Source organism: Lissotriton vulgaris, chromosome 5 (assembly GCF_964263255.1).
Source record: "Lissotriton vulgaris chromosome 5, aLisVul1.2, whole genome shotgun sequence".
In the NCBI taxonomy this organism is placed as follows: domain Eukaryota; kingdom Metazoa; phylum Chordata; class Amphibia; order Caudata; family Salamandridae; genus Lissotriton; species Lissotriton vulgaris.
In genome coordinates this window covers 1,171,954,401-1,171,981,710 of record NC_141693.1, presented here as the reverse complement: position 1 = coordinate 1,171,981,710, position 27,310 = coordinate 1,171,954,401, and the positions used below count along the sequence as shown (strand labels likewise).

Genomic DNA, 27,310 nt, shown 5'->3' with positions numbered 1-27,310 from the left:
AAAAAGCTGTCACACTTCCTAGAATCAAACCAACTCCTCAAAAACTCACAGACAGGCTTTAGACCAGGTCAGGGCACTGATACTGCTCTTCTCGCAGCAGTAGAGAAGACCAGGGAAATTATCGATACAGGAGGATCAGTGGCAGTGGTCCTCCTAGACCTGAGCGCGGCCTTCGACACGGTCAGCCACCAGGTCCTAACCCAACGTCTAGATAGCATCGGAGTGAAAGACAGAGCGCTGAAATGGCTCACGTCCTTTCTCTCCCGACGCTCCTTCCAAGTCTGGGAAGGTGAAAGCCGCTCCCCCTCCATCCCCCTCCGGTGTGGTGTGCCACAGGGCTCATCACTAAGCCCCACGTTGTTTAACGTGTACATGGCCCCACTGAAGGAGCTGGTCTCACCATTTGGAGTCACCATCGTCAGCTATGCTGACGATACTCAGCTGGTGGTGACGCTTTCCCACCCCAAGCTAGAGCCTTCCAATCTCCATGACTGCCTCTCCAATGTCCATCAATGGATGAGTGACTCAGCCCTAAAATTAAACGGATCAAAAACAGAGATCCTGCTCCTAGGACACAAAACCACGAACCTTCCCCCTAACATCTGGCCCGCCTGTATGGGTGAACCCCCCACCCCCAAGACGGAGGTTAAGAGTCTGGGAGTGTGGTTGGAGACAGATCTCACCTTCAGAACACAGGCAAGAAAAACGGCTGGCATCTGCTACGGCCTACTCAGATCATGCAGAAAGGTACTCCCCCTACTCCCATTCCAGTCCCGACTTCTGCTGATCCAAGGCCTAATTTTATCCAGGCTGGGCTACAGCAACGCCATTTATCTGGGAGCCCCGGAATCCACTCTCCAAACATTGCAAAAAACCCAGAATGCCGCAGCCCGACTACTTACGAATACTCCAGCCAGAACATCAGCCAAGCCTGCACTGAGGAAGCTGCACTGGCTCCCAATCAGGGAAAGAGTAACTTTCAAGGCCCTTTGCTTGGCCCACAAGGTACTGCACAACGCAGGCCCCCCAATCCTCAACAACTGGATCACACCCTACAGACCTACGAGAGCGCTTCGGTCAGAACATGGAAACCTTATCATGATCCCCAGGGTGAAAAAGGCCCGCGCAGGTGGCCGCCGTTTTTCAGTCAATACAGGAAAAAAATGGAACGCGCTCCCCCCGAGCCTCAGAGCGGAACCAAACCTCCTACGGTTCAGGAAGTCCCTTAAAACACTACTCTTCCCCTGAGTCGTCGACATCCCCTACCTTCAACCCTTAGGAGCATGAGGTTTAGCGCTGGGATACTCGTGGGTGACTACGCGCTCTAGAAAAACCTAAAATAAATAATAAATAAATAAATAAATGACTATATATTTGATAAATCCGGAAACCAACTTATGTTGGTTATGAGAGAGTTTATCATGGTGGCCTAACGGGCATACAGATTAACTGGGCAAAATCAGTAATGCTGCAACTGACGATACAAGAAAATGTGATATCGAGTTTCCTATTGTTTGGATGGATGGTGACATTAAATATCTTGGTATTTGGTTCAGCAGGTCTATACAGGAAATATGGCTGGCCAATTATGGTAAAGTCATAGATTGGATGGAAGTTAAGATACAAAGATGGAAAACATTGCCGCTTTCTTTGACAGGAAGCATAGCTATAACCAAAAATGGCGATCTTACGTAAACTATTGTATTTATTTGTGAACATCCCCATGCCCTTAAATAGTCACTTTTTTAGACGTCTTCGATCTGGGGTTTTGGAACTAATTTGGGCAGGGCGACAGCCTAGGGTATCGTGGGAACTATTGACGCTTCCTTTTAGTCAGGGTGGGATAGTGGCTCCCGACTTTGAACTATATGCGTGTAGCGCACAAGCACAATATTTGCACTATTGGCACCATCCAATTCCATTCCAACCACATGTGACCATTGAAATAGATATTTCTGCACCCACACCGCTCAATGTCACTGTTTATCACCCGTACAAACGTTCTCCGTCGGATATTAACACAGTCGAAACTACACGATGGGCATGGACAAAAATAGCTAGAAGGGCTGGCGTCGCAGAACTATATGCACCGTCGATGCCACTGTGTGGGAATCCACTGTTGGGACCACTAACGGACAGAGCAGTGATGGAACAGGCAGAAAAAAAGAGGGCTGAAGGTGGCTGGCGATCTTTATCCAAATGACAAATTTCTGTCACTACAAACGATGTGTGAGCCGAATGAACCTTCGGCATCTGACATGCTATTGTATTACCAACTGAGAGCAGCATGCAAAGCAAGATATCCACAGTTTCCAGAAATTCCGGCCCCTTTACTGGCGTTGGAAAATAGATTGTCCAACAACTCTCCCCGTAAATTGATCACACGTGTATATATAGTATAACACAAGACACTTTGCCGGTAATCGTGAGTGCGTCCAAAACTGAGTGGGAAAAGGAAGCGGGCATAATAATCACTGATAAGCAATGGACATTTTGCTGCTCACAGTTAGAAAACTTATCACCTAATTACAGATTAAGTATGTATGTATGTATGTGGTCTTGTAAAGCGCACTGCTGCCCTGAGGCGTTGTGGCGCTGTAGACCGCTGGGGAACCTGTCCTGGCTATCCCTGTGAGATGGTCCTTACTGGGTATCTCCAAGGTGAAACCAGGCATCCCCGGCGAATGTGAGGGGCCGTTGTAGAGATGAGGCAAGCTAATGCCCAGAGTTGCCGACTGTGATCCCTGGTTAGAGTAGGCACCGAGGCGAGAATTATCGAGTCCGCTGACCCTGGTCCACGACCCTGCCGCGTCGGGAATTGAACCCTGGTCCCAGGCCGTTCTCTGCTTCCGGGTCTGCTGCCTCTAACCAGTGAGCCACACCACTCCACTTTGATTAAGACTCATACATTTTAACTATTTGCACAGAACATATCGTACACCTAAGCAGTTATGTTGTATGGATCTCCAGCCTGAAGCAAAGTGTTGGAGATGCGGGGAATTGGATGCAACGTTCTTCCATTTAACTTGGGAGTGTAGTCAGATAGCGAGCTATTGGAAAGAAGTATTAACACATATAGGAAGCATCATAGAGGTGCATTTGGAGGTAGACCCGCTCATGTCACTCTTGGCCTGTCATAGAGGTACCCAGAGGAGCGCGTAAGCTAACTACCCTATTGCTGCTACTGGCTAAACGTCAGATAGCGATACATTGGAAGAGACAGGCCCCGCCTGCTGTGAAGGGGTGGATACGATCGGCTATTTATTGTAAGGATCAATTGACGAATTATTGGGACCTTTTGCCCAGCAGGGCTAGGCCAGCTGATATTTGGGAACCCTTTGTAGTATGGCTTGGACGGGATGGCTCTGTATTGTGTGCAGATTAAATGGCTGAGAGGGGACAGATGACCCTGGGTGAGTTGCGGCTGCACGTTGGGCACTGTATGCCTGGGGTGGGTACTCCTGCAGTTGAATGATATGCAAAGTGACAATTAATGGATAATGCGGTATGCATAGGATGTGTTCCAGTTCTATTGGGCGATTTATGGAGCTATTTTATTACATCGATTGTATGTAAGGGCAGATTGCATTCAGGCGCTGTTTTGTTAGTATAGTTTGAAGGCCATATAGATAAATTGTTGTTACATATTTGTCTGTGCATCACACAAACTGTTGTTCGTAGTGTGGAAAATGCTTAATCGCCGCCGGTCCCATTGGGTTGTCGGCTACAAGGTTGTGTCAAAATGGTTAAAGGTATGAAAATGGAAAGCTGCCGGCCTCAGGGTTGTAGGCAAATAGCTGTGTAATTTGTATGACAAGCAATAACGGTCTTTAAAAAAAAAAAAGATTTTGATCTATTTTGGGCACACTGTTTCCCCAGCCACTTTCTAAGGTAGCTCTGCATTCTGGTTCAAACGTTCTCACAGAAGAAACGGACAATCGTGCGATGGAGAGGACTAATATTGCACTGCTGACGTCACATCCGGTAATGATTTCATTTTGGTGCCATACGGCACCGTCCCTCGGCACGCAGAGGTGCTGTTGAAAAGTTTCTGGGTCCAGTCTGATACCTGGGGAGGATTTAAAAGTTAAGGAATCTGCCGCTAGACTATGTCTCTGCCAGATATTATGTTAACGAAGGTAAGTAACTTGCACATCTCAACACCTTCTGGCACTTAATAAGCTTCAAGTATTCAGGTGCTTCTCACACTACCCCAAGCACTTCCCAGCTCTCAATACTGCAAATAAAGCCTACAAAGCAGATTCTCAAATGCAAAAGTGATTATTATATCAAACCCATCACTGACGTCACAATGAGAGCAAAGCCTTATTCATCACAATGTAACACTGCATAAATCCAATTCCCACCACTTGTCAGCCTACGCTCCACTGAAAGACCGACATAAGCCAATTCTTTGTTGATAAAATCAACAGCATTTACGATATGACAACCTCACAGTTCAAGTCGCTCTCTATGACGACTAGTCTAAAATCTCTGAAACTATCAAACATGTGAAGTGCAGCCCACACCATCCCTTCTTTTCTCCATTGGGTCCCAGGAAAAAGCAGGAGCACAACAACTTCAAGCTAGAATCAACCAACACAAATCCCCCCCACAAGTCTACCAATCAGGTAAAATGTCCCTTTGCAGTAGAGAAACTGGAATTATGCGGTCATTAACACTGCCTGCCTCCTTAATCTCCAAGTGGCATTCATGATTCCATCTGCCTACAAATATATCATTCACAATGATCTTGTTTCTCCCATATACAGATGGAACTCTTCCAAGTCAACCCAACAACCCATCAAACAAGAACTTCTCAAGATCCCATTTTTGTCCTGGAGATTTTCAATCTTTTCTTTGAGGCTTCGAGTCACACTGGCAGCTTAAGCCATCACCCTAAACTAATAAGCAAAAACACACAGCCTTATCTCAAGTTGTCTTTAGTCTCTTTCACACAGCACCCAAGACAATGTTTGGACATTAAAAAATGTGGAATGTCAACAGTATTTTCAAAGCCCTACCAAAAGGGATTCTCTTGTTTGCAATAGTGGCAGTTCATATAACAAATCAAAGTCTCACTCAACAATAGGCTTTTAGAGGGTATGCAGACTTTGTGCTGCTTTTATTACGCCAACTTACATTTTGACACCAGCACTGCAGGGCTTAACCCCTTCGATGCTCAGGACGGAATGGTTCCATCATGAGCATCGGTGCCCCTGTGCTCATGACGGAACCATTCCTTCATGAAGCCAGGAGCACGAAATCCCTCTGCTGTCTGCAGCAGAGGGTTTTCCTTCTCTCCACTGAAGCTTCAGGAGATGAAGAAGAGCTTCCCCAGCTCCCGAGGCCCCCTCCCTGGTTTCTGTGCAATGACGATCAGCGCGCACGTCGTGCTGTCGTTTACTGCACAGAAACCGAAACTGAAATGAGCCTTTAGGCCCATTTCAGTTCAGTTTCACTTTCTATGTGCTCAGGGGGCTATCTCAGCCCCCAGGTACGAAGAAAGACGGGAGAGGTATTATTGGAAAGGAGAGCATTTCCCCTTTCCTATGGTACCCCTCCCCAGTGGATCCCTGCTTGGGGATAGCCCCAGGAGGACAATCCCCTAAGCCGGGATCTGCCCACCAGACACCAGGGAGGGGGGGAGCGTCCCCTTGGGCAAGGGCTTTTGCTCCCCCCAAATAAATTTGATTGGGGGCAGACGGAGGCATTAACCCCCAATCTGCCTGCCGCATGGGGGCAAAATGACCACTAGACCCAGGTATTTTTTGGGGGCAAATTTTAATTAGGGTGGGGGCAGCCCAAAACAGGCATGCCCATGCCCCCACCCCCTCCCTGCATAAATTACAGCCTTCCTGCCCCCTTGGGGGGCAGATGGGGCAGTAGACCCCAATCTCCCCCCCCCCCCCGGGGGCAAAAAGCCCACTAGACGTCAGGGATTTTTGGGGCAAATTTTAATTAGGGTGGGGGCTGCACAAAACCCGTAACAATTACAGCCTTTCTGCCCCCCTGGGGGGAAGATGGGGGCAGTAGCCACCAAATTTCACCCCCGGGGGGGCAAAAAGCCCATTACACGCCAACGATTACGCTGGCTTTTTTATGCGTGGGGGCTGCCCAGAATCGGCATACCGATGCCCCCACCCCCTAAAAACAAAGCCACAGTGTTTCTGCCCGCCTTGGGGGCATATCGGGGCAACCCCACCCCCCAATATCCCCCCCGGGCGGCAGAAAGCCGACTAGGCACAGATTTGTTTTTAGCAATATGCCTACCTGTGGATTTTGGGCCCTAGCGCAGCTGGCACATAGGGAAACCTAGCAAACCTGTACATTTTGTAAAACTAGATACCCAGGGGAATCCAGGATGGAGGGACTTGACTGGCTCTCACCAGGTTCTGTTACCCAGAATCCCTTGCAAACCTAAAAGAAAAAAAAACGTCCTCACACTTCTGTAGTGGAAAGGTATACAATCTGCGTGGATCCACAAAATTCCACCCACCCCGCATTCTCCAGTGTCTTCCGAGAACAATGGATTTTGAACCCTAACTCTGCCGGCACCTAGGGAAAGCTAGCAAACCTATACATTTTTCAAAACTAGACACCTAGGGGAATCCAGGACTGGGTGACTTGACTGGCTCTCACCAGGTTCTGTTACCCAGAATCCCTTGCAAACAAAAACATTTGTAAAAAAAACACATTTCTGTGGTGGAAAGTTCTGTAATCTGCGTGGATCCACAAAATTCCACCCACCCCGCTTTCCCCAACGTCTTCCGAGAAAAATGGTTCCTCACTTGTGTGGGTAGGCCTAGTGCCTGCAACAGGCAAGGGACCAAAACATATTGAGGTGACATCAAAATTACCTATCACAAAACAACCTGGTTTTGGAAGGGGGTCCTATGAGTTTTTGGCCCCGGGCTTGACGGACATCAAGGGAAACCTACGAAACCCACACATTTCTGAAAACTAGACACCCGGAGGAGTTCAGCGAGATATGGCTTCCGTGGGTCGCCCAGCGTTTTCCCACCCAGAATCCCCTGCAAACCTCACATTTAGCTGAAAAACACTTTCTTGCAAATTTCTGTGTGGGAAAGTGCTGAAATCTACGCAGATCCACAAATTTCCACCCACCCAGCGTTCCCTCAGGTATCCCGATAAAAATGATACCTCACTCACGTGGGTGGGTCAAGTACCCGCGGCAGGCAAGGGCCCAAAACGTATTGAGGAGACATCGAAATTACCTATCACAAAACAACCTGGATTTGCAAAGGGGGTCACCTGGGTTTTTGGCCCCGGGCTCGGCAGCCATCTTGGGAAACTTCCAAACCCACATATTTCTGAAAAGCAGACTCCCGGGGAGTCCAGCGAGGTATGGCTTGCGTCGGTCCCCCAACATTTTCCTACCCAGAATCCCCTGCAAACCTCAAATTTAGCTGGAAAAAAATCACATTTTTTCTCAAATTTCTGTGTGGGAAAGTTCTGGGATCTGCGTGGATTCACAATTTTCCTCCCACCCAGCGTTCCCCCAGGTCTCCCGATAAAAATGGTACCTCACTTTTGTGGGTAGGCAAAGTGGCTGAAACAGGAAATGGCCCAAATCGTATTGTGGAGACTTCAAAATTACCTATAACAAAACTACCTAGTTTTGGGGGTGTGGGCACATGTTTGCCGTCATCTATGGAAACCTACCAAACCCACATGTTTCTGAAAACTAAACACCCTGGGGAGTCCAATGAGGTACGGCTTGCGTGGATCCCCCAACTTTTCCCTCCCCAGAATCCCCTGCAAACCTCAAATTTAGCTGAAAAAAAATAGTTTCCACATATTTTTGCATGGAATCACCGTGCTGGCACAAATGTCCTACCAACCAGTGTTCCCCTTGTTCTCTCGAGTAAAATGATACCTCACTTGCGCGCGTGTCCAAAGCAGAACTGGCTAAAAACGTATTTTTAACAAAATTTAGCACTTAGAATTCTCTGTGCTATACTCTAAATCCCTTAGTTTTGGGCTCTTCCTAGTCACAGGCCTTTGGCCCACCCACACAAGTGAGGTATCATTTTACTCGGGAGCACAAGTGGAATGCTGGGCGGTAGGACATTTGTGCAGGCACAGTGATCCCACGCAAAAATGCACGGAAAAAGTGATCTATTCAGCTAAAATCTGAAGTTTGCAGGGGATTCTGGATAGGAAAACGTTGGGGGACCCACGCAAGTCATACATCGCTGGACTCCCCCTATGTCTAGTTTTCAGAAATGTTTGGGTTTGGTAGTTTCCCAAGATGGCCGCTGAGCCCGGGGACAAAAACCCAGGTGACCCCCCTTGCAAAACCAGGTTGTTTTGCGATAGGTCATTTTGATGTTGCCTCAATAGGTTTTGGGCCCTTGCATGTCGCAGGTACATGACCCACCCACGCGAGTGAGGTATCATTTTTATTGGGAGACCTGGGGGAACGCTGGGTGGGAGGAAATTTGAGGAATCAAATAAGATTCCAGAACTTGCCCACACAGAAATTTGAGGGGGAAAAAAAAATTGCAAAATTTGGGGTTTGCACTGGATTCTGGGTAGGAAAACGTTAGGGGATCCACGCAAGCCATACCTCTCTAGACTCCACGGGGTGTCTAGTTTTCAGAAATGTGTGGGTTTGGAAGGTCTCCCTAGATGGCCGCCGAACCCGGGGCCAAAAACTCATGGGACCCGCCTTGCAAAACCAGGTTGTTTTGTGATAGGTCATTTTGATATCACCTCAATCGTTTTTGGGCCCTTGCCTGTTGCAGGTACTTGACACACCCACGCAAGTGAGGTTTCATTTTTATCAAGAGACCTGGGGGAACGCTGGGTGGGAGGAAATTTGTGGATCCACGTAGATTCCAGAACTTTCCCACACAGAAATTTGAGAAACATTTGAATTTTTTCAGCTAAATTTGAGGTTTGCAGGAGATTGTGGGTAGGAAAGCTTTAGGAGACCAACGTAAGCCATACCTCGCTGAACTCCCCCGGGTGTCTAGTTTCCAGAAATGTGTGGGTTTGGTAGGTTTCTCTAGATAGTCGCCGAGCCCAGGGCCAAAAACTCATGGGACCCCCCCTTGCAAAGCCAGGTTGGTTTGTGATAGGTAAATTTGATCTCGCATCAATAGGTTTTGGGCCCTTGATTGTCACGGGTCCTTGACCCACCCCCGCAAGTGTGGTACCATTTTTCCTTGGAAGACTTTGGGGAACGTGGGTGAGTGGAAATTTGTGGATCCACACAGATTCCAGTACTTTCCACTACAGAAATGTGTGGAAAATGTGGTTTAATTGACAATATTTTAGGTTTGCAAAGGATTCTGGGTAACAGAACCTGGTGAGAGGCAGTCAAGTCACCCCACCCTGGTTTCTTCTGGGTGTCTGGTTTTCAAAAATGTATAGGTTTGCTAGGTTTCCCTAAGTGCCGGCAGAGCTAGGGTTCAAAACCTACAGATAGGCACTTTGCCAAAAAAGGGTCATTTTTCACTGTGAAATTGTGGTGTATCCACGTTGCGTTTTGAGCAGTTTCCTTTCGTGGGTACTAGGCCTACCCACACAAGTGAGGTAACGTTTTTCTCAGAAGACTTTGGGGAATGCGGGGTGGGTGCAAATTTGTGGATCCACGCAGATTCCAGTACTTTCCACTACAGAAATGTGTGGAAAATGTGGTTTAATTGACAAGTGTTTAGGTTTGCAAGGGATTCTGGGTAACAGAACCTGGTAAGAGCCAGTCAAGTCACCCCATCCTGGATTCCCCTGGGTGTCTAGTTTTCAAAAATGTATAAGTTTGCTAGGTTTCCCTAGGTGCCGGCAGAGCTAGGGTTAAAAAACTACAGCTAGGCACTTGGCAAAAATAGGGTAATTTTTCATTGTGAAATTGTGGTGTGTTCACGTTGCGTTTTGAGCCGTTTCCTGTCGTGGGCACTAAGCCTACCCACACAAGTGAGGCATCATTTTTATCTGGAGACTTAGGATAAATCAGATATGTAAAGTAAATGTTATTACCTATTGACTTTCAATGCATTTCTGCCTTCCAAATGAAAGACAATGTGTAAAAAAGAAGTCTTTTTGAAAAATGACCAATAATTCTCATGATAGTATGAGTATTCCCAAATTCGGAAATGTGCAAATATCTACTGTTTCTAAACTCTATACTTTGTTACCATTTCAGAAATACATAGGTGTCTTTCATTCCGATTTTTCCATGTATACATTTTCCCAGAATAATTGCTATATACCCGGTACATAATAAAAAACCATTGCAAGTAAATGCTCAGTGTTTGGCTCTGGGTTCGTCTGGTTCTTGGTGAACCAACAAGTCCTATATATCCCCACAACCAGTAAGGTCCAGCGGATGTAACGGCATATTGCTTTTAAATAGCTGTCATAATTAGAAGTTACAGGTGAAAACTGACACAAAAGGCAGTTTTTTTCAACAAATTTTCAATTTTTCCTATATTTAACTGTTAGTTTCTATAGAGAAACATTGAAGGATCTACACAAATGACCCCTTGCTGAATTCAGAATGTTGTCTACTTTTTAATAATGTATAGTTTTTCAGGATCCCTTATTGCTTTCATAGCCATTTCTAACCATTAACTAGAAGGAGGTCGAAAGCATAAAAATAGGCTAAGTCCAAGAAAAATGACAAAACTGTGTAAAAAATTTGGGTTTTCTGACAAAAGTTTGTAATTTTCTAAAAGCTGGGGAAATTGTGATTTCAGCCCCACAACCCTTTTTTGATACCATTTACAGGGAAAAAAAACAGACACTTTCATTTGCAGCAGTTGTTTCCCATTTAAAAAAAAAAAAAATGTTGCAGTATTTTGACTAATTTCTGGATTCGCTCCAGGGGAATCCACAACCCCAGGGTAACTTTAGAATCCCCATGATGATGGAAGAAAAGGACGCAAATTTGGCGAAGATACCTAATGTGGTCAAAAAGTTACAGAGGCCTTAGCGTTAACTTCCCCAAACAGCCAAAACAAAGGCTTAGCACAGTGGGGGAAAAGGCCTAGCAGCTAAGGGGTTAATAAAACAGAGCTGTAGTTGTGTAAATGGCTGTGGGCAGAGAGGTAAGGGAAACAAAGGACAGGGAGCACCCAGTGTGAAAAAAAAAGAGCTGATCACAGCGGGGCAAACACCAGCGTCGAGAGTGTGTTGGTATTTGTCCTGCGGTGAAATGTCAGCAAATCCTATTAGAGCATTCCTGGTCATTCACTCCTAGAATACAAAGTCTGTGGTAGTTTTCTGCCTCTCACTCACTTCTCTGGCACATCAAGAAGCTTCTATAATAGCCTCTCAAAGTCTATCTTCAACACTCTGAAGGCCACTGCACTCTTAACTACTTGAGAGCAAAAGTACATCCACATCACCCCAACCTGCATGTTTTTCACTGACAACCTCCCCGTGTGCATCAACTTCAAATCACTCTACACCACCAACAAGGCCAAACTTGCCAATAAACTAGACTACAAGACTCCGAAACACTTCCTGCATGGCCATTCCCATATCACAAAAGGGATGAAACTACAAAGTCTCCCAACCAAAGAAACAGAAAACAAGGCCACCACTGGCATCCCTTCCACATCTCATCATTAACCAACTGGCCTTCTCTTGCAGTCAATTCCTCCGCAAACACACACAATATATGCATGTGTGTTTTATCCTGTATTCATGTTAATACCTCAGGCCTTTTAAAAATACCCATCCATGCATCTTTAACCCACAGAACTAAGCGTACATTCTTGGTTCTCAGTAACATACTTCACTGATCCTCTAGGCAAAGTATGCACTATGTTAGGGGTGACCAACGTAAGTCAAGGAAAGCCAAATAATTACAGATTTTCATGAGCTCCAGATACAATAAATATAAATACAATTAATCTAAATTAAACTATTTTACTTAATCAATGATTATTCTGACATACTAGATTGGATACAACCCTCGTTGAACTAGCTAGATATCCCTTCACTATAAAAACATTGCTTACAAAAATGATAAAATTGAAGGCTGTCACAGAACATAGTACATACCTCATCTCATATGTAAGCATACATCAGTCTAGCCTGTGGTACTCACCAGGTCTGGCCTCAAAGGTCCCATTACTGCGGCTGCACCAGAGTGCCCGGTCCCCATGTTGCAGGATGTAGTGATCCTTGGCTTGAAAAAGCTCCATGGTCCAAAATACAAGTTTTGAGTTTGGGTAGAAAATGGTGAGCAGAGAAGGCAGTCACGTCATCAGTTGACAGAGCCCAGAGCAGCACCGAAATCCTAAGTGTAAACAAAGCACAGACTTAATGTAATCCGAAGAAAATTAAGTAAGAGGATCTAGACCCTAGAACAGTGGTACTCAAAGTACAGCCCGAGGGACGCATTCGGCCCTTACGATCCTTAGATGCAGCCCCTGGTTGAACAGCAGCACTAGGCTGCTGTTTACTTTACAAAGCACTAATACTCATACAGATATTAATAAATGGCAAGCATTTATGTACACTCAACACTCAAACTGAAGTAACAAAATAGAAGCACAAAAGCTGTTCGGCACCACTTATCTTTAAGAGCACTTTAATTGTTAGACATCTTGAAACAAACGTGTAAAAATATGAGAAGTCCCTTCAGAATTCAAAAAAGCATATTTCACAAACCTGCAGAAGCATTTCACCTTAGTACATACAATTATACAAGTGCATTGCAATTTTTTTTAAGTGACAGTTTTCAAACATGAATTTAGAAACATTCATGCCTCTCCGCCCCACCCCCGACAACAATGCCAATAGGCAAAGTGAAGTAAAACAATAGTCTTGGATCACACAGTTTGGTCAAGTGCAGAAGCTGGGATTGATCCCAGGTGCAATTAAACCACTAGATGTACATTAAATATGCGTGGCTTCCCCTACGCCCACTTTATACCTCCCACGCCTCAACTGCCACTATGCTGACATCGATGAGGCCCTCGGTCACAGCACAGATTAACTTTTTGGCCCCCTAACAAAATGTTTGTGAGTACCAGGGGCATAAAGGATAGGAGCCAAATGAATACAATTAGCTGATCTACAAAATAGAGCACATCCAAAGGAGGGATACTCAGGTAACCTTAAGGGGAATAAAGCCAAAGAGAGGACTGTGGTGTGCTCATTATGAACTGAGACACAGCGACAGTCTGATTATGAGGTACCCAAGAGTGAGTGAATAAAAGGAAAACCTTAGAAGAGAACTAAAGAAAGCAAGCCAAATGACAAGATAGTTGAAAGGAAAAAAGGGGAATGAGTCATCATCAACCATCATCATCAAAATATGCTTTATTAGGTGTGCTGTTCAAAACCATATAAGCGGTTACAATTAGCACGTTTAAAAATCATCACAAATCTGGGTACATTACTAACATTAACAGATGCAATTAGCTGACAGATTACATAGATAAATAACTAATTGTTCCTAGAGGAAAATGATTTGTGCAAATTACGCATTAAAATGCAGTTCTTCTTTATAATTCACAATGTGCAGTTATTTGTATTCCTACTCAAAAGGTTAATAAAATACAAAGTAAAACATCCCCTCCGAGAAATTGACCGATAACAATATAACAGTAGAAATGGGTCAAATAGAGACTGAGCTAAGCCCAAAAGAAACTATGCTGAATGGACAGACCGAGTTGAATCCAGGGAAAATTGAGTCAGAGGGAAAGACGGATATTTGTTTAAGAGGAACTGAGCCAAAGGGGCAGAGTGAAGTAATCTCAAGAGAAAGTGAGTCAAAGGGAAATATTTGGGCGAGACCAAAAGGCAGCAAACTAGAGGGGGAGATGGAGGTAAGCCCAGGAGGAAGTATACCCAACATCAGGTTAAAATCCTTGATGGAAAAAGGAAGAGAGCAGAGACAAAGGAAGACTATAAAAAGACAAAGATGTAATTTCACTAAAAGGTAGGTCAAAGCAAAGTTCCAGACAAGAACCTCAAAGCCTTACATATATTGTAAAAGTGGGTGGAGGTGGGTTAAACTGAGGGGGTGGAGGTGGGTTAAACGGAGGGGGGTGGAGGTGGGTTAAACGGAGGGGGGCGAAGTTGGGTACAGGCACACATTCTCTAATAGTGTGAGTGGTAGTAAGAAATAACTGAAGCCAAGAAACACTGAGTGCAGTATATTAAGTGGGCGGTAAGTTTGGGAGGAGCTGATAGTGTAGTAGGTGATGAGCAAAACTAGGTAAACTGGATGTATCCTATTTTGTAGTCTTAATCCAAAAAGCTTTGGTGAGTAGGAAATTAAACAACTAAAAATGGTCAAATGAGCTGTCTAGTAGTTTGAAGGTGAGGGATGGGCTGGTTATCGAAATCTCTCTGGTCCAGAGATGTTTAGGAGGTACATTGTTTAGATGTGACCCCGTGGCAAAGAACTTGAGGGGTATAAAAATGAATAAGGGACTGTAGCAGGGATTGCTACTTAATAGTTGGAAGGCTCTGAGCATAAACGAATTAACGTATAGTTGCTGGAAGCACGCTTTGGATAGAGGTAACAGGGGGATCAGGGTGTGGTGGCAAGGGAGCTCTGGGCAGGAATGCCTGGAAGATGATGGGAAAGTGCTGGCTATGGTCGGGGATCCTTGAAGCGTTACAGGAGACTTAGTGGAATATGTACAGAAGCTGCTAACGGAATACAGTGGGTCATGTGAAATCTGGGCAGGGACTGCTGAATGTTAACGGAAATGTAAACAACCTTTTGGTTAGGGACAACAAAGTACATGCCTGTGTGCAAGACTTTGCGTACTTTTCCCACTGCATGTGTCTGTGTGTGAATGAACGCTTGCCCGTATGTTGTTTTGTGCAGTTGATGAAAGTGCATGGGCAACCGATATCGATGGTTTACTCATGCACTTGAAGGGGACCTGATATATGATGATAAACGTTTGCAAGTAATAGTAACAATCGTTGACAACTGAAAGCGACCTGAGCACAGCATGTAATGGCGATCCCAGACATATGAGAGAAGTAGTTAATATGATGGCAGCACCTGATATCTGGTGGAGGAATCTGACAACCAATATATTCACAATGACAAACAAGGCAGTATCTTCCCATGCGGGTCAGCATTAAATGTAAGGGCTGGTAGAAAAGAACAATCTAGCTGAGAATAAAATTACAGTATCTACCAAAAAATGAAAACTGGCATTTGTGTGCATTACTATTTTCAGAAAGTAGAAAGCTGTCAGTTAGGGACAAACTATTTAATAAAAATATCAAAAGGGTAACACGTGACTATAGTAACTTTCAACTTCCACAAGCAACTGTGCTGGAAACTCTGCCTTTTTCCCCAATACATCTTGGGAGTGAACCCCCATAGCCGCCCTGCATAAGAATAACTAACTTGCTTACCCACATTTGGTGCAGTTAGGATTTTACATCACAACCAATTTGAAAATGAAACAGATGTCACTGGGGCAAGGGGGAGACCCTTAGTATAGGGAAAAGTGTCAACCTGGGACGGGATCGTGGATAAGCAGGGAATTAAAGCTCCTGGCATGGCCTTTCTGTGAGTTCAGAAGAGCTTTGTGCATTGAAAAGCACACGGGAAGAGAGAGATGCTATCGGCATTGGCAGATGAAGGGGTTCGTGGTGTGGTGCTTAACTGTTTGTTGTAAGGACGAAGTACTGTTCAAGAGATAAGTCGTGTTCTAAGCATTTCCTGCTGCGATGTATACTGCATGGAAGTAGAGATGTGTGCTTAGATAGCCTTACGATGGAATGTAACATGGTTCTGTTCGCATTATAAGTCATGAAAGCAACTCTCAAGCGTACTTGTTTACAAGTGTCGTTGAACATGAAATATCTGTTTGAGTGCAATAATTAAACAAAGGTGGAAGAGAAAGGGGATACTGGTTTCCTGATATGGTCTCTGTTCTGTACAAGCTCTTGTGGTCCGGGAAGTGCCAAGCCTTATCAAATGCCCCTGGACAATTTGCTGCCTTATACTGTGCATTGCTAGAAGCTATGAGAAACGAAAGGAACTGAAGAGCGAATGTCCGAGAAATTAAGGCTTCTGGGAAATTAGGGACACAGATGGTCTAAGGTGAGATCTGACGAGGGACCAATGCTGGAGTCAGGGACAGAGAGTGGAATAGACTGGAATTGGCGTTCTGAATGTGGACCACCCCGAAGAGCAGGTGATGATAAAACCCCGACAAGAACGAACACATGGAATGGTGAAAATGATAGGTACAACGGGGTACAAGAAGGCCCTACAGGCAGTGGCTTCCTGGTGGACATCCCGCCTTCATCAAAGCGCGAGACATTCCAGACACACTATATCACCTGCCCCAGGGCGCGCGCACCTCGCTCCGTTTGTCCGTTACTGGCTCGCGCACCTCGGTCCACAGCTCCTACCTCTTCGTGATGGCGCACAGGCTACTCCCGAGACAGGGGGTTGTCCTGATATATGTTGCTGGTTCGGGTACCTCGGTCTGCAGCTAGCTCCACAGCTAGTGCATGGGCGCGCGGCGCAGTTCTCCTGTTACTGCTCCTTACGCTTCCCGTCTGTCGGGGCTCGCGCTCTAGTTCACGCGCAGACTCCCCTTGTCCGCCGGCTCCCTAGAACGATCGCCCTTCCCACTGCTCCCCACAGAAGCAGTAAGCTGCTTCCTGCTCGCTCTGACCTGCTCCGTCCTTTGCTCCCACGTGACTCCCTACGTCAGCACCACAACAACCGGCTGTCAGAAAGCCGAAGCCCGGCCCACACTGCCAGTGACGTCACGCAACGCTGCATACCGGTGAACTTTTGAATGTCATAGAAGAGGCTGGGTGCTGTCTGAGCCCTGCCTCGAAACACACTGTCGAGTTTCTGAGGTACTGTAGCGTTCCCGAAATTTTTGGGGGTATTGCGTGTGTAAATGTTATGCTTTATTCTAAATAACACCGGGTCACTAATTGGTCACATTGATTTAGCGCTCCTAAGGGTGGGGTAAACTTTAACGCAAGTGGGATGAAAAATTGGGGTAAGGGGCAGGGCCGGTCCTAAAACCTCTGGGGCCCCAGGCGGAATGTAAGATGTGAGGCCCCTCTAATTTGCATGTAACATCACAAGAAGTGACATCACAGGACTTTTGATCTTATTTGACATCACTGAAGAGACCTTACAGTGGATATCAATAACATGGACACAAAGATAAATATCCATATATTTTAAAACTGTATTACATGGATTACGTTTTTCGCATTGGATGGAAAGCAAAGTGCAGGTCTCACAAAGATGGATATTTTTTACTCCCTGTTAACTGATTGTTTCCAGATGAGTGCTAAAAAATACCAGTTCTGTCTCATAAAGGGGAGAGATCCTGTTGAGGTAATGAGGGGCGAGATCATTCAAAATATAAAATTACACAAGTGAAAACCTCTCACATCATGGATATAATCTCAAATTTTAAAAAGCTCCCTTATCTTTCTGTGCCATAATTGTGCCACCTTAGGATGACATTAATACTTAGTAATTTGTTTTAACGTAAAACCTCTCACCAGTATCCCCCACACACATGCTAAGAGCCATAGGACAATCTTTTTTGTGTGTGGGCTCTTTACTCGCCTGAATTATGTTAAGTGCAAAAACACAACACATATAATACAAAATTACAAGACACCTGTGCAAACAAATAAACATTTTAGAAACATAAAAAAAGACTTAGAACTACAGAGACCACTGCCAAATCATACATTGACTTTGAGGTATGCTGCATATTCAAGGGGTATTCAAATAAAAAAAAAAATATTTGGTGTTAGAACCGTAAGAAGTGGAAGTGGCCGGCTTTCACGCTGGTGGAGCCCTGTGTGACAATGTTTGTTGGTGCCCCCGTGATTCCCTCTGCCCCTAGTGACTCCCTCTGCCACGGATTCCCTCACTACCACCCTTTAACCGTGCCCCTCAAGTCTACATAACCACAGTCTGGCTCAGGTGCATTTAATTTGATTTACAGCGCCACTGATACCAAATGAACCCTTTTTGCAACATTAGGATAATCAAAGACTAGGGAAAAACCTTAATGCTCTCATTTATACCTGGCAGTTTGCATGCAGCTCTTAAATGACAGTTAATAGCTCACTGTCAGCCACGGCCCGTGGAGGGAGTTTCGGTGGGGCGGAGAGGCGGGGCGGGGGAGGGGCAGGGTGGGGAGTGCTAAAAACTGGAGTATGGATAATTGAAGGTAAGTAAATAATTTAATAAATAAAACGAATTTTGTAGCGCGCCCTGCATCGCAAAATGCGTGGCTTAGCCGAGCAGCGGAATGGCCGCTAGTTGAAGCGGCTCCGCCGGCCGAGCCTTTTAATCCGCCAAATATCTGATCTTATGGTCACGGCACACGACTCCCTGCCCGGGAACCGACAGAGCAGCCCCCACAGCACCTGGGGCTGAAATTTTACTGCCCGCGCACGTGGGGACGAAGGAGATTCGCCGGCTGCAGGTCACAGCAAGACTGAGGCCTGGGAACGCGTGCAAAGCCGGGACTAGAGTAGCGGAGCCCCGGGATTGTGGCGCGCTGCGCCCCTGCTGTTGGCCGCGAATTGAGACGGCGGGGAAACGGAGAGTAACCGGAAACCGCGGAACATACTGAAGGTACCAGACTGCTGCGCAATTGAACGGAGTGCCTGCCGAAGACATCCTGACCTGAAAACCCGTCCGTGAAGCGCAGCTCTGATAGGAGGGGCGGCGCAAGACGACCGCTCGAGTCGCGGGCTAGAAAGGAGGTACACCCGGAGCAGAAGCTGGCGCCTTTGGGTTTGATGAGCCCCTGCCACAGCGGGAACATTATTGATCGCCGGGCGGCTGGTGGGACACATAGTGGAGCAACGGGATTGTGAAGCGGAGGGGCCAGGTTTGACCGCCATCTTGAGAGGCCTAGGGAAGACTGGGCGAGGCTCTGCGAGGGTGCTGACCGGGCCCGGGAGGGTGCAATTGCCGGGAGGAGAAGATGGCGCGCTAACATAACGGCACATCCTTGTGCTGCGTGGACCAGCTCTAAGGGGGAGAGCCCTGAACCCCTGGCGAGAACGCGGCGAAGGCCCCACTGCACAGAATGACGGCCTACCGCGGAAGATAGAGGCTGCGACAGAACGTGGTGCGTAGGCCTGCACTGAGGGAGTGGATAGCAGCTGTGCTGCGATTGGCGGCAAGGAAGGCCATACATCCAAAGCGTGCACCCAGAAACCCTCTTGAAGTGCTGACACGCCTGCACTATCCCTACAAATGACAGTTACATACAACAGGGCCGGCTCTTGGCATGTGCAAGATGTGCACCTGCCCAGGGCCACCAAACCCCAGGGGCCACCACGCCTCCCCAGGTGTTCTATGGGAAGCCTTTAAGGCGGTAACGAGAGGAGACTGTATAGCAATTAAAACCGGGTACTTAGGGATATCCGTACCACGCTGGGCAGATTGGAGTGCGAAACTGGGGAACTGGAACGGCTGCAGATGCGAAATTCGTCACAGGAAACCGCGGCTAGAATAAGAACCAAACTCACAGAATTCCAAGAAGTGGCCGAAAGAGAGACAGCATATTTTCATAAATATGCACAGGCAAGGCACTATGGAGAGAGCGGGAGGCCAGGTAAGACATTGGCGGGCCTGCTCAGTACACCTAGAGGTGCCACATATATATCTGAACTCCACACAGAGGTGGGAGATGTACTCAGAACTCCGCCTGATATTTTGGAGGAATTCGCATATTAATTTTCCGATCTGTACACTTCCAAAACGTCCCGCTCACAGGCGGATATAACGGACTATCTAGACGACATAGGGCTAGCATGGTTCAATGACGGGGCTCGTAGATATATGGAGTTGCCGATATCAGTGTAAGATGTGAAGCAAGTGATAAGTGGCATGCCAGGGGACAATGCCCCGGGGACAGATGGATTGACGGCGGCCTTTTATAAGGAATATGCGGCTCTCTTGGCCCTTAGGTTATTGCAGATGTACCGGGAGGCCATGGAGACGGGGGTGCTGCCACCCACATTGCGCGAAGCTACGATAATCACTATTTTAAAGCCGGACAAGGACCCTACCAAGACAAACTCGTACCACCCTTTGTCTCTGATAAATTTAGATGCTAAGATATATGCTAAATTAATATTGAACAGGCTACAGCCCATGCTACCGCAGATAGTGCTGACAGATCAATCCTGTTTTATACCGGGCCGCTCCACTGCCCACAACGTACGTACCATATTTGGCGTGTTACACTACTTAGCACCCCAGGTGCAGGCCGCGGCTGCCCTACTTGACGCCACAAAAGCGTTTGACTCTTTAGAGTGGACGTTCTTATATGCCCTACATGCACGACTAGGCCTAAGCCCAGCTTTTATTAGACAGATCAAAGTCCTTTACACAAATCCGATGGCAAGAGTTCGGGTAAATGGTCAAATTTCCCAACCTTTTAGCATAACTAGGGGTACAAGACAGGGGTGCCCACTATGCCCTTTGTTATTTGCAGTCACCACGGAGCCGCTTGCAGCGAAACTTCACCAACACCACGCTCACAAAAGCATAGGGTTCACCATGAGGGGCATGCTCGTCTCAATGTATGCAGATGACATAACGATCTATCTAACCAACCCCGAGATAACTTTGATGTGTTAATGTGGGAGTTTATAAGATATGGGGGGGTTAACGGGAATCCAAATCAATTGGAAGAAGTCCACGATGCCACCACTTACTGATGACACTACACCCTTCACTTCGGAATTCCAGATTCAATGTGCAAATGGTGAGGTGCGGTACTTGAGCATATATATCTTTAGAACGATGCAGGATCTGTGGACAGCGAATTATGGCAGGGCAATAGACTGGCTAGAAGGCAAGATCATGAGGTAGAAAACTCTCCCACTGTCTTTGACGGGGCGCATTGCCATCGCAAAAATGGTAATTCTTCCCAAATTTCTCTATCTGTTTGTCAATCTTCCTATGCCGCTAAATGTGCAATTTTTCAAGTGCTTACGCACTAATATTATCGAGTTGGTGTGGGCGGGTAAACAGCCCTGAGTCTCATGGAAGATATTGACACTGCCTTTTTCACAGGTTGGCCTGGGAGCCCCAGACTTTAAATTATATGCTTACAGCGCGCAGGCACAATTTCTACAATTTTGGCAACATCCTACGCCATTCCAACCACATGTGGCTATAGAAATTGATAGAATAACGCCGCTCCCACTTAATACGGCTGTGTTCCAACCTTACAAAAGACCACGACAAGAAATCGACACTGTGGAGACTGTGCGTTGGGCGTGGAAAAATATTGCGCAACGAGCATATCAGGACGTACTATATGCCCCATCTATGCCCCTGGGCGGCAACCCACTGCTTAGGTCCCTAGTGGACAAAGCCATCACACTCAGGGCACAGGCACGCAAGTTAGACAAGGGCGGTGATCTATTCCCAGCCGGAGAGTTCCTGACAATGCAGGACATGTGCGACTCGCAGGCCCCTACAGCCTCAGACATGCTGCTCTACTATCAGCTGAGAGCAGCATGTAAGTCCACGTATAAGGAGCTTCCGAGCTAGCCTCCTATTCTACCTGCGCTGGAGAACATACTGTCGAACCCATTGCCCCAAAAGCTTATCACGCGTATATATAGTATCAAACAGAGAGAGTCCCCGCTCATTAGCACTAGATCCAGGGAGGCCTGGGAGGAGGAAGCTGCTTTGACCATAACTGAGGAACAATGGACGTTTTGCTGCCCGCAGTTAGAATATCTCTCACCAAACTACCGACTCAGACTTATACATTTCAATTACTTACATCGACTGTACCGCACGCCGTCACAAATGCATCGGATGGGATTACAGGAGGATGCTAGATGCTGGAGATGTGGTACTCCTAACGCTACGTTTACACACATGGCCTGGAGTTGTGAACCCGTGGCATGCTACTGGACGGATATATTCAAAAACATAAGTCAGATAACGGGAGAGCCAGTGGCGGAGTCCTTGACGCTTGCTTTATTGGGCTACGTGCAGGGCATTCAGGTGGCACACTGCAGACTCGTGGCGTTGCTGTTGCTGATGGCAAAAAGGCAGGTAGCAATACATTCGAGGAAACAGAGACCGCCCAAGATAACGGACTGGATTAGAGCAGTTACATATTGCAGAGACCAGTTAACGATATTTTGGGAGATGATGCCTAGTAGGTCTAGACCATCTGATATATGGGAACTTTTCGCCGCGTGGCTGAGATCGGGAGGCGCGGATTACCAGGCTGAATAGACTGTACATAATTGACATACTTTTGTGTAAGATAGCACATTGAAGATGTATTACAAGGCAAAGGATACATACTTGTATGGGAATATAAGATATGCCTAGGCCCACAATCCTGTTATGTTATGTTATGTTATGTTAAGGGGGTGCTTATAAAGCGCACTGTCACCGTGAGTTTCCTGGCGCTGATTGGATGCTGAAAGGAACAGAGGGACTTTAGCTAGATTGTGGAAAAAGCCAGGTTTTTAGTGATTTACGGAATTGGATGAGAGTGTTAGAGATCCTAACTGGGAGAGGAAGGGAGTTCCAAAATTTGGGGCCAAGGTAGGCGAATCTCCGACCACCAGATCTGCAGAGTTTAATGGAGGGGACAACCAAGAGGTGTAAGTGTGATGATCTGAGGTTACGTGAAGGACAGTAGGGCCGAATGAGGGATTTCAGGAAAGCGGGGCAGGAGCCAGAGAGAGACTTAAAAATAAGGCAGCCAAGCTTGAAGGCTGCCCTTAGGCTAACAGGGAGCCAGTGCAATTTGATGAGAAGGGGTTTGGCAGACTGCCATTTTGGTATCCCGAGGGCTAGTCTCGCCGCCTGGTTTTGAATGATTTGCAGCCTATAGATGGAACATTTAGGCAAACCATGATAGATGGAATTCGAAAAATCCAGGCGGGAGAGGACGAGGGCCATGATAACTTGCAACAGAGCATCGGGGGTGAGGAGGTAAGCCACCTTCCTAATCCTGCGCAGCTGGAACATGCAGGAGGAGACCACCGTCCCCACCTGAGGCCCGAGAGATAGCCCAGCGTCAATGGTGACCCCGAGGCTTTTCACCGAGGCCACCGGGATAGGAGGGGGGCCAAGTTCTGCCGGCCAGAAATGTGGACCCCAGTGGGCAGCGCTCCTACCAGGAAGGAGGAGCTCCGTCTTTCCTGGGTTCAGTTTAAGCTGGTTCTGACACATCCACTGAAGGATATGGGACATGACTGCCTGGAAATTGGGAATAGCAGAGGGAGAGTTTAAAGAAAAGATGAGTTGCAGGTCGTCCGCGTAATTAAAGACGGTGACGTCCCACTGCCTCAGGGAAAAGAGAAGAGGACGAAGATAGAGATTAAAGAGAAGGGGGGATAAAGAGGAGCCCTGGGGGACCCCACAAGGCAGGTGCTCCCTAGGAGCCCTGAATGTGCCTAGGCTGAGGGTCTGAGATCTCCCAGTGAGGAAGGATTTGACCCATGCCAGCGCCAGGCCCTGGATGCCGGCCTGTTCGACACGGTGGAGAAGGATGTTATGGTCCACCGTGTCGAAGGCGGCCGACAGATCTAATAGTACCAAGGCCTGGGGGGTACCCTTGTCAGCTCCGTCTCTCAAGGTGTCCAGGACGGCCAGGATCACTGTCTCTGTAGAGTGACCAGGTCGGAAACCGGCCTGGTTAACTTCGAGAAAGTTAGAACTCTCGATGAACCTAGAGAGACAGGCAGTGACATGGGCTTCCAAGATTTTAGAAAAGAAGGGTAAGAGAGAGATAGGACGATAGTTTGCCGGGACGGCAGGATCGGCTCCAGGCTTCTTCAACAGAGGCACCAGAACGGCCTCCTTGAAGGAGCTGGGTACCGTCCCGGAAAGAAGAGAAGAATTAAGCAAGGGGAGGATGCAGTCAGGTAAAGAGTGGCAGATGTCCCGTAGTATAGAAGGCGGACAGCGGTCGTCAGGAGAACCAGACTTAATGCGAGCGGCCAGAGTGGCTAGGGATGTGGGGTCTAAGGGGGGGAACTGAGTAATGGAAAGAGCATTATGAGGGGGAGTAACAGAATCAGCGCCAGGTGAGGTGACCGGAATAGTGTCCTTAATCAAAACAATCTTCTGTATAAAAAAAGTGCTGAGTGCATTACAGGATTCCTGTGTAGGGGCCTGGGTCGGGAGCGTCCTGGGATCAGAGGTGAATTCATCCAGGACTCTGAAGATCTCCTTCGACTTGCAAGGGGCTAGTAAGATTCTCTCTGAGGCATAGGCTTTTTTGGCTGCAGAGATGGCAGATTTATACTTATTACGGACTGCCACATAAGTATCTCTGCTTGACGGGCAGTAATCTCTTCTCCACTTACGCTCTGATTGGCGGAGTTCCAGCTGTATGGCTTTAAGTTGGGGAGTAAACCATTTGTGAGAATTACTGTGTCGGGACCGAGGGAACTTGATTAAAGGGGCAAAGATGTCGCTAGCTGACACGAGCCAGTCGGAAACCTGGCCATCTAGCTCGTTGATGTCAATGTTGTTGAGGATAGGGGGGCGTGTGTGAGACAGGTGAGATAGCAATTTGGAGGAATCAACAGCCTTCCACTTACGAGCCATGCCACCCTCCCGCGGGGGAATCCTGATCTGACCAGCCACCGAGATGGTGGTATCAATTAGGAAATGATCAGACCACACACAAGGTGTGGTAAGCGGGCAGGAGGACTTCACCCCATGGACCCAGATGTGGTCAAGTATGTGACCGCCGCTGTGAGTGGGAGAGGTGACTAATTGGCTAAAGTTCAGGCTCGAGAGACCTTCGAACAATTCGGTGGCGTGGGGACCGGCATCCTTATGCTGGAACCAGTAGTTAAAGTCCCCAACAATAGCTATGCGTGGGGAGGAAGTGGCTAGACTGGCAAGCTGTTCAATGAAAGATACGGGGAAGGAGGGCATGGGCTGGGGAGGGCGATAGAGTACCATAAGGGTAACTGCACCTGCCTCAGTCCCAAGGCTGAGAACCAGATTATCCACTTCAGGAAGAATCATAGAAGTGGAGGCAATAACCTTGATGTTCTTATGTATTACCGCTGCGACCCCCCCCCCGGGGCGGCCCCCTGGGCGGTTGGTGTTAAGCAGGTAATAATCTGGAGGTAACGCTGCCAGGATGTCCGGGAGGGAGTCGTCAGTGAGCCAGGTCTCAGAAAGTAGAAGGACGTCAGGCCTATCAGTCATAAGTAAGTGAAAAATGTCAGTTTGATGTCTGACAAAAGAACGAGTGTTTAAATAAAGTAAACGAATCTGTGACTCGGAGGTGATAGGAGAGGTGGAAGGAGTGACCGGGCCCAGATGAGGGGGAAGGGTACCTGCGATTCCAAGTGAAATAATCCGCGTCCAGATGTCCAGCGGAAGAGGACAAGCGGCGGATTGTAAGTGCATGAGGGCAGATGGAGAGTAGGAAATAACGGTAGCGACGTCCCTGGCCCCTGGGCCCGTCCGGCCGCGGACGACTTCGGCGCGCGAACGGCGTGCCCGCTGCGCCCGTCCGCTGCGCTCCCTGTAAGGGGGCGCCATTTTATAGGGCAGATGGTTGGTGTGAGGCTCCGAGCGCTAGACCGCTCGCCTAGTGAGCCTCCTCACCCAAGATGGCGGCCAACTATGAGTCCCAGCAGGACTTGAATCTCCTGCAGGACCGATTGATGAAGAAGGGGAGGGAGTGCAGCGCAGAAAACGCCCAGCGCGCAGCCCCAGAAGCACCTGCACAACAAAAATTGTAATTAGCAGAAAAAACGGTAAAATTACATTAAAACGCGCGAAGTGCGCAAATTGCCTCTAACACATAGCATAATTCCCCAAGACTCGCTCTGGTCAATTTCGAGCGTCCTAACCGTTGGGGGGCCGAGATATAATGTCTTTTATAGGGCAGATGGTTGGTGTGAGGCTCCGAGCGCTAGACCGCTCGCCTAGTGAGCCTCCTCACCCAAGATGGCGGCCAACTATGAGTCCCAGCAGGACTTGAATCTCCTGCAGGACCGATTGATGAAGAAGGGGAGGGAGTGCAGCGCAGAAAACGCCCAGCGCGCAGCCCCAGAAGCACCTGCACAACAAAAATTGTAATTAGCAGAAAAAACGGTAAAATTACATTAAAACGCGCGAAGTGCGCAAATTGCCTCTAACACATAGCATAATTCCCCAAGACTCGCTCTGGTCAATTTCGAGCGTCCTAACCGTTGGGGGGCCGAGATATAATGTCTTTTATAGGGCAGATGGTTGGTGTGAGGCTCCGAGCGCTAGACCGCTCGCCTAGTGAGCCTCCTCACCCAAGATGGCGGCCAACTATGAGTCCCAGCAGGACTTGAATCTCCTGCAGGACCGATTGATGAAGAAGGGGAGGGAGTGCAGCGCAGAAAACGCCCAGCGCGCAGCCCCAGAAGCACCTGCACAACAAAAATTGTAATTAGCAGAAAAAACGGTAAAATTACATTAAAACGCGCGAAGTGCGCAAATTGCCTCTAACACATAGCATAATTCCCCAAGACTCGCTCTGGTCAATTTCGAGCGTCCTAACCCTAATCCTGTAGTAGATTGAGAGTGAGACAGTTAGAGCGCGCCAGGCTTAAGAACCCATTAGCAGGGAAAAAGCTCAGAGACTAGGGACGACGAGGGGGGGGAGGAAGCCAGGGATTTGGGTGTTGATTGGGGTTATGTTACGATTTCACACACTGCGCTCTACTTTTATCTATGCACTGTTATGGCAATAATTCCGCTGCCTGCCGCCGAGGTTGTTGGCAATAAAGCTGTGTATAACGAATTCTTGGAAGATAGCCGCCGGCCTCCGGGTTGTAGGCAAACGGCAGTGTATATTGTAAACTACGTAGTAAACTGTTTACATTTTTTTTTTTTTAAAGTAAAGCATGTGAAATGTAAGAAGGAACACATTGGTTACCTTAACGCTTTTTCAATTATTATTCAGAAACCAATGAGTGCTTTTGCATGAAAAGTTAAGGACATGACTACAGGGCTGGAGGGGACCCATTTCAATGTCCATTGCTTATATCTTTACAAAACGTAAGCAGTATGGTTTAAAAATACTACATTTGTGACTACAGCTCCCCGGTATGCATTTTGTTTTCCAATCTACCCATCAGGCAGGTATTGCAATACATCCAGAAATGGTGCTTCTTCCCCACCCAGGGAAAACAATGCTGTTCAGAGAAAGACAAGAAAACAAAAGTAGTGCTTTACTGGCAAACTCTGTTAGGTGGCGCTAATGTGTTTTGGGTGTGAATAAAATCAATCTGGCTCCTTTTTGGTCCATTCCGTCTTGCTTCATTTAGTTATTTTTCACATTTTAAA

At 47.3% G+C, this 27,310-nt stretch overlaps 1 protein-coding gene across 1 annotated transcript in view; it reads right to left on the bottom strand.

Annotated features, from left to right (window-relative positions):
• INPP5F (inositol polyphosphate-5-phosphatase F) overlaps nucleotides 1-16,657 on the bottom strand; it is an 819,847-nt gene extending 803,190 nt beyond the window's left edge. Inside the window, exons 1-2 of the mRNA XM_086919599.1 lie at nucleotides 16,378-16,657; nucleotides 12,083-12,274 (exon numbers count right to left, since the gene is read on the bottom strand). Of these exons, the coding sequence (XP_086775725.1) occupies nucleotides 12,083-12,179 (97 nt within the window). The 5' untranslated portion in view covers nucleotides 12,180-12,274; nucleotides 16,378-16,657. The remainder of the gene's footprint in view (nucleotides 1-12,082; nucleotides 12,275-16,377) is intronic.
• Between the last annotated feature and the right edge of the window lie 10,653 nt (nucleotides 16,658-27,310).